This window comes from Mytilus edulis, chromosome 1, assembly GCF_963676685.1.
Source record: "Mytilus edulis chromosome 1, xbMytEdul2.2, whole genome shotgun sequence".
Classification (NCBI taxonomy): Eukaryota; Metazoa; Mollusca; class Bivalvia; order Mytilida; family Mytilidae; genus Mytilus; species Mytilus edulis.
In genome coordinates, this window is record NC_092344.1 from 114,632,298 (window position 1) to 114,640,449 (window position 8,152).

General features: G+C 32.0%; 1 protein-coding gene across 1 annotated transcript; it reads left to right on the forward strand.

Moving 5' to 3' along the window:
* The first annotated feature begins 2,593 nt into the window (after nucleotides 1-2,593).
* On the forward strand, nucleotides 2,594-5,111 carry LOC139500846 (neurocalcin homolog). The gene is made up of 2 exons (XM_071289729.1): nucleotides 2,594-3,103; nucleotides 4,582-5,111. Exons 1-2 carry the CDS (start codon nucleotides 2,702-2,704, stop codon nucleotides 4,750-4,752), a joined length of 573 nt encoding a protein of 190 aa, XP_071145830.1. The 5' UTR covers nucleotides 2,594-2,701; the 3' UTR covers nucleotides 4,753-5,111.
* The last annotated feature ends 3,041 nt before the right edge of the window (nucleotides 5,112-8,152 follow it).

Consider the following 8,152-nt stretch of genomic DNA (forward strand, 5'->3'; position numbering starts at 1 on the left):
TTCACTATTACACTTTCATTATTGATTTAACAAAAAAAATGTTACTTTAGATTTTTTATATATCTCGTAGCTAGTACCCCTTTAAAAAATCTCTCTATCCCGTTAATTAGTTATCAAAAGTACCAGGATTATAATTTAGTACGCCAGAAGCGCGTTTCGTCTACATAAGACTCATCAGTGACGCTCAAATCGAAATATTTATAAAGCCAAACAAGTACAAAGTTGAAGAGCATTGATGATCCAAAATTCCAAAAAAGTTGTGCCAAAGACGGCTAAGGTAATCTATGCCTGGAATAAGAAAATCCTTAGTTTTTCGAAAAATTCAAAGTTCTGAAAACAGGAAATTTATATGATTAAACGATTCCCTTTTATTTACTGGCATGAACTCGTTGCAAGGAAACATTTTGCTGAATGTGACCTACCGAATTATACTATTTACCGGATTTGTAATCACATAAGCAACACGACGGGTGCCACATGTGGAGGAGGATCTGCTTACCCTTCCGGAGCACCTGAGATCACCCCTAGTTTTTGGTGGGGTTCGTGTTGTTTATTCTTTAGTTTTCTATGTTGTGTCATGTTTACTTTTGTTTTTCTGTTTGTCTTTTTCATTTTTTAGCCATGGCGTTGTCAGTTTGTTTTAGATTTATGAGTTTGACTGTCTCTTTGGTATCTTTCGTCCCTCTTTCCATTGTATATTTACTTGAAATCATAGAAACATAAGGAAATTTTAAGCGTTTTCTGCATATGTCAGAAACGCACCATTAATGTGCTAATTTAAAATTGTGTTTTTTTAAACTCTTAAAGGAACAGGCATAATGTAGATATTCTTAAATCTTATAAGTTCGAGTACTAAGAGATACAAAATTGGAAAGTAAACAATCGGAAAGACATGAACTCAAAATGGGTAGAAATGTATGATGACACAGTTATTGTTTCTAAAAATATATGTATCACTCTGCTGCAGTAAATAAATCACCGAATATCCTAGGCTTATAATGTTGTACAATTTTTCAAATCAAGTATGAAGTTGAAGATCATTGAGAACCAAAAATTCCAGAAAGTTGAGTCAAATTCGACTAAGGTTTTATGCCGTGGAGGAGAAAATCCTTTGGGTGTTATATAATTCACTAGATAGTAAACAGTTACATTTATAAAAATGATTGTATCAATGTTGTACATGTCCGATTTAAGAAACAGTTTGTATGTCACTGGAAAATAGAAAAAAAAGAGTTATTTGAAAGAACGACCAATTCAATTTCGTTTCTGGGTTGTTCCTCTTTATTATTTTGCTGATGTAGTTTTATTCTCGAGTTTCTAACATGTTTTAACATTTGATACTCATCGTACCTCTTAGTTTTTTTTTGTCTGATTTATAAAACTGTGTAAAATCCATTATTCTCGACTCCTAGGAGTCGAGATTAAGAATTGAACGATGAACACTAAGGGCGTGAATTTTTCTTGCTACCTGATTGGAAGATATCACGAGACGTGAATAATTAAAATTTATTGATTGGTTAGGACAATCCAAACCAAGTAAATGTCCTTCAATCCCGTAGAGTATCGGATTTGTCGTCTCTATTTTAGCAATTAGATTTTACACAGGTAACTTTTATCTATAAATAGACGAATCTTCTGGAGTAAACAACAACGTTAAACGATACTACAAGTTCATAACGTGTGACCTCATGTGTGTGGTAAAATTTGTTGATTGATGCACGTGGCTATTCTAGTAAATTAATTAATCTACAAAGCGAGAGCTCTTTCCATTTTCATCAGCTAAGAGTCGAATTTAGCACTTTTTGAAAGGCTATTGCTTGTGACAGTTGTTATTCATTTGATGATGTGTTTGAGCTTTTGATTTGCCATTTGATTAGGGACTTTTCGTATTGAATTTTCGTCGGAGTAAAATTTTTTTTTGTGATTTTACTTTTCACTACACTCGTGCAGTAACATTAATTTATACTATACACGGAGGAATAGTCAGTATACTTCCACAAGACTCACGTTTAGTAATGCATCACTCGAAGAAGAAAAATCACGAAAAGTTATAAATTCTAATTGATGTTCTACGTCATTCATAAAACAATATGTCACAACGAAATTTTGATTTCTATCAAATATGATCAAATTATTCAAATACCTATACAGTATAGTCAATATAATATATGCGAATTAAAGCGTAACGGACATAAACCTTATAAAAACTAATTTGTAGATCATACGTGTGCTAATAATGTCCTTCTTTTTACACATTAGACCTTCTTTTGCCTATAAGAATAATTATCATCGGACTTTTTCTTCAAAAATAGCCTCTGAAGAATCCATTATAAATTATATGGCTTGTAACTGGACTTATTATTAAAGGTAAATATTTACTTCGCCATAACAACAACAGCCTCACAACATATAGTTAATGTTTCAAAACCATAAAATATGAACTGTTATCATTAAAATATGAACTGTTATCATAAAATATAAAACGGTTATTTTTTTTAATTACCAGACTTATACAATACACAAAGTTTGGATTGTAATAATTTAAATCACCTTTGTCACAAACTAATGAATTGAAGGTATTATTGATTTTATTCATTAAATATCGGTCGATCATTAATACTAGTTTGTTGACTGCACTCTCCTACAGTGATGTGTGTATATTAATCCTCGGTGATAAGTTCGAAGTTTCAACAGACTCGTGATGGGTGGAAAAGTATGCAAGGGACGTGGTACAACGCCAGATGATTTTGATAAACAAGTGGAATATTTAAGGTCGAAGTTTAAACTTACAGATGAGCAAATCGCTCAATATAAAGCATTTTTCAATGACTTCTCGGAACATAAGAAAACAATTGAAAGAGATAACTTCCAGAAAGTGTATCAAATATTGTACAGGAATGAAGACGCTGCTGAGTTTGCAGATAGGGTTTTCGATGCCTTTGACACTAATCAAAGCGGAAGTGTAGATTTTGTGGAATTTGCAGCAGGTTTAACAATGATGGACAGCAAACACACAGAACAGAAAATATCAATAGCGTTTAATATGTTTGACAAAGACGGCAGTAATGCACTAAGTGAACAAGAAGTTACTGATATGATCACGGTAAGTATAATAATTATATGCATATCTATATGTAATTTACTCAGGTAGTTCAGAAAATTATTACGGTCAGATATCCTTCTTCTTCTTCCAAATGATGAACTGATTTGAATCACATATGGTACCTCGCAAACATTGCGCAGTATCGGGCAACACTGCTTGTCTTGGTAACGCTATTGCCAAATTAAACCCGTATCAAATATACCATTAAAACTATATAATTGGCTGTCCTAACAGCCTTCTATTCAGAGCCTCTTTTCATAGACTGCTTTCAGAGCAGCTATGAATCCCACTTTTGTGTCAGCCGGGGGACTTCAGAAGGAAGTTGATTCCAATCACTCATGGTCTTTGGTAAGAAGTATTGCCCATGTGTGTCCATGTTCCTAATGAGTGTGTTGTCCTGTTTGTTATCCCGCTGTTTTACCATGTGTGTTACTCAACCAAGTGTATGACTTAATTTTATATAAGACGTATATCATGATATAATAATACATGTTGTTTATTACATTGAACTTTGTACATATAAAAATAAGCCGTGAAACATAATTCTTGGCACGTTTTTATTGTTTTTATTGTTTTTGGCTTATATTTGGGAGGAGAATTGTATTGTTTGCTGAAATATTATGTCGATACCACCAGTGTTTGAAATATGAAAATGAGTGAAGTTAAATGGGCAAATGATTAATAATGTAGTACCTTAAGTGGCTTTTAAAAACGTTTCACTAAAAAATGTGAGGACAGGCTAATAGTGTATAAGTAAACGATTAAGAGATTATATATCAAATGATAATCATAATAAACAAATTACATGGTCAAGAAAAGACAAAACAAATGAACAAACACACATAAAAAATATATACAAACTTAGATGAAGCAACAGGAATACAACTTCTCGAACCTATGACATTAAAAAGTTTATAAGCAAGCCATCGATATATAGAAACTTTTCGAACTTTTTTTCACAAAAAAGATAAAAGTATAAATGAATAAACTAAGTTTATTAACTTAAGATATTACCAAATTTATTGACTAACAATCGAAATAGGTACATTTAACAACCGTTATTTATGACATTTTGTTAAAGATTGAAATGTGAATAATTATATGTAATTCAAATATGTAAAAACATGTAAAGTTAATCAAAACATTAATGTGGATTCGAACATGGGGTTAATAATGTGATACCAGTTCCAAATAAGAGAAAAGGCTATAAATGACCAGAATCCGCCACTAGCGAACTTATTTGAGGATCGGGAACATGAAAGATTCCGTTCACAGTCAATACATCTAGCTAAGAATTTTTAGTTGCAATGAAAATACTCATGGAATGAACTGAAATTGCTGTAATTTTGTCAAACGTAATTTTTAACATTTAATGCATGTGTCATACATTGAAAAATAAAAAAATAAACATATATACTTAAAGATTGAACAAAAAATAATTATATAATGATTAAATTTATTTTCGTTTCAATTTTCAGGCATATTATAAGCTACTTGGACCTCATATTTCAATATCACCAGTTGAAGTAGCGCACGAGCTATTCGAGAAAATGGACCTAAACAGTGACCAAAAAGTGACATACGATGAATTTACAACAACAGCAAAAAATGATCCCAAAGTATTAGCAATTCTAGATCCACAAGTGTAAATCTGACTTTGACAATCGTACAGCCACATACGTAAACTCGCATACATTAATTTAAAATTAAAGTTGCTTATATTCACGTCAATTCGAGTTTGATGGATAAGTGTCGCATTGTTCACATCTGCATTTTTTATATTGACAATATATGTATAAGTGTTTTCACGCAAGAACTGCTTATGTGCGCGCCACTAATAAACTAACCCTTTTTTATAGACTTAAAAATAAAAGATCGAATATAATTTTTCGTCTACATATATAATAATTGATAAAGGGGCACTAGCTGTCAAATTCTCATATTTGATTTATAACATTGTAAAACATTTATCCAAACAAAAAAAGTCTAGAATAAACAACTTACAGGGTATGGGCTCAATTATATGTAGCTTTGTTTCGTGTGTATTTTAGTCTAGACTCCATCTAATTAACTATCGAGATGACCTCGGACGACCTCAGATGACCATATAAGCGACATTAACATAAATGTAGATATTAATAGATATCAAAACCGTGCAATTCGATTTTTCTATATCTGTTTAATATAACTTAATTGATTAAAAATATATGTAAATCATCGTTTTTAATGAAACTTGCAAGTGAATAATTCATCATCAACGTTTACTAGCTTATTTTGACAAAATTTTAGCAGACTGGCTGCTTATAGTTATCAAAGGTACCAGGATTATAATTGAGTACGTCAGACGCGCATTTCGTCTACATAAGATTCATCGGTGCCACTCATATCAAAATAGTTATAAAGCCAAATAAATACAAAGTTGAAGAGTATTGAGGATTCAAAAAAAAAAAAACTAAAAGCGAATTAGCATTTCACTTTTATTGATAATTTAACGATTTTTGTTTTGTATTTTTTATATATCTCGTAGCTAGTTCCTCTTTTAGAAAGTCCATGTACTAAATTCAGCCAACAAATGGAAACGTTTTAATAGGTTTCAAGCTTGGAGAAGCAAATGAACGACAACGCAAGACTATGCCAGTGCGCGTTGTTCTTTGCGTTGTGCTTTCGAATATTTAAAACGGAACGTATCCTATAGTATTGCCAGTTTGAATAATGACCACCTGATACCCTTTAAACAAGCTGTTCAATCTTAAAAGAGAAAGAAAAGAAATCAAAATGGACATTCATCAGTCGAAAATAAATTGCCAACGCCATGGCGAAGAACCGAAAAAGACAAAAACACAACATAAAAATCTAAAGATGAATCCAAAAAACTCTGGGTTGATTTCATGTGCTCTGGAAAGGTTTACAGAAACTGATTTACACGTGCAATATACAAATAAAATTACAAACCCGACGATATACTTCGATAGCTCACATTCGGGGAAATGAGGACGGAGTTCTGGTTACTACAATTAGGACATAACCGTCGTCATATGGGATACTAGTGATCAATAACGGCCAACCAATTCGTGATGGCGAGAATTCAATAAGGTATGATTTCAACTTCACCATTTTGAACTCTTTCTTTAATAGCTTCTTTGTAAGCATAGATGGAAAAGTGAGCACAGCTATTACGGAAACCTTTCTGGCATTCTGCTTAGTACTTTTTGATTGTTATGTCTACCGATGCAGCTCGGGTTCACATCAGAATCATTTTAATTGAAGATATATACCGTTAGAATTAACTTACAAATTTATTTTTGAGGATTACGAATCAACAACTGTGTTCAAGTCGTTACCAAAAGACACATAGGAACAGTGCATTACAAATCAGTATAGATTGAAACTAAGCAAGAGGGGCAAAAGATACCAGAGGGACAGTTAAACTAATAGATTGCAAACACACCAAAGGTGCTTGTGTAATTTATTATAAAGGTTAATTGAAAAATGGGCATCGAACGTAGTATTTACTTTAATTTATATTTTACTTTGGTTGGTAGCGATCTGTGGAGTAGACACGATCAGACATGCATGCAGTAACTTTATTAGCTGTTATCTTTCCTCCTTATACACATGCATACCTCAAAATATTTGCAAAAACACAATAGTATTACCAAGTTTGTTGTCATTTATTTATCATTGGCGATTGGTCATGTTTCCAGGTTGAATTATCTCCCGTTAAACCTGAATAAATATACAATATAATTATGTATGTTGTCGGGAAAATATAAAATTTATTTGTATGAGCTTTAGAAAGAGGACGAAAAACGAGGCTCCGCCAAGCTTTTCTCTCGTTCCATAGCGAGTATAAATTAATTTTATATTTTCCGGCAATTTACATATATTGTTTTTATCATGACATTAATTGCAACACTTGATACTTTAGATATTAAAATCAAAATCATTGTCTCTTATTTCTCGAAGAAATCGACATTGTTGAAACGCAGACCGCAAAGAAGACTCGAAAATGAACTGGTTAGGAAAATTCATATTACCGCTTGCTCAACGTGTAAGTGGGGTAACATCAGACTTTATTTGTACAAATACAAATAAAGCACACATTTATTTGTATACCTGTTATTTGTACAATAAGTTAGTTAATTGCAGGATAAATTAAAAAAAAACAAAAACAATCAAAGGTTAAATATGTCTTCCTTTCTCATTGCAAATGCTTAACACGTATGTTTGTTTGTCTAATAGGTCCTATATTTAAGAAAGGTATTACTTATGCAGATTTTTCGGATACGTATATACGTCTAAATAAAATAAATGTATTAACTAATTTGAAATGAAACTTTTTTTTTTGTAATTAAATATATTTTTCGAACCAGTTCATTACAGGAACAAGGAAGAAGAGTAATTGATTACACAAAATCAGTACACAACCTTAACAAAACAAAGAGCAAAGAATTAACTTGTTCTTCGTCTAAACATCGACAGTACCTGTAGTGTAACAGGACAAAATTATGAACTAGTGATCAATTATGCCATTAAATCTTTGAACAATTCAATGACACATATACAAACCGGAACGTGTTAGTGTAAGCTTGTGGAATTTCTTATCATTGTATCAGCAAACAAATTGTAACATTAATTTCATGAAAATCAAGTTTGAATATTGAACATAGAACTAATTTCATTACCAAGAAAGACAAATACAAAGAAAGATAGAAAAGTGTGGTGGAATGTTACCACACAATCTGAATGAACATAACTCATGTATGGCGAAACACTTAGTTTGGAGCTAGGAAAAAAGAAATGGAAAAAGGTAATAAAAGACAGATTACTCCAAAGTTATAGACAAAAAGACAATAATTAAATAATAAACCACATACTGATGCCCATCAACTTATGGACTAAACGCGCATCCGCCGAACACAATTTTAGCTAGAAATATATGCTGAGTTTATTATTTACAACCGCTGGGTCGATGCCAATGCTGTTGGAGGGTATTACCAGCTCAGTAGTTTGCACTTCTTTGTTGATATGAGTTAGAAAAGTGGAAAA

Excerpts from the sequence above, each read along its gene's own strand:
- LOC139500846 (XM_071289729.1), top strand. The coding sequence starts at position 2,702 with ATGGGTGGAAAAGTATGCAAGGGACGTGGTACAACGCCAGATGATTTT. Across the intron at positions 3,104-4,581 it reads AAGTTACTGATATGATCACG|GCATATTATAAGCTACTTGG; the intron begins GTAAGTATAATA and ends TTCAATTTTCAG.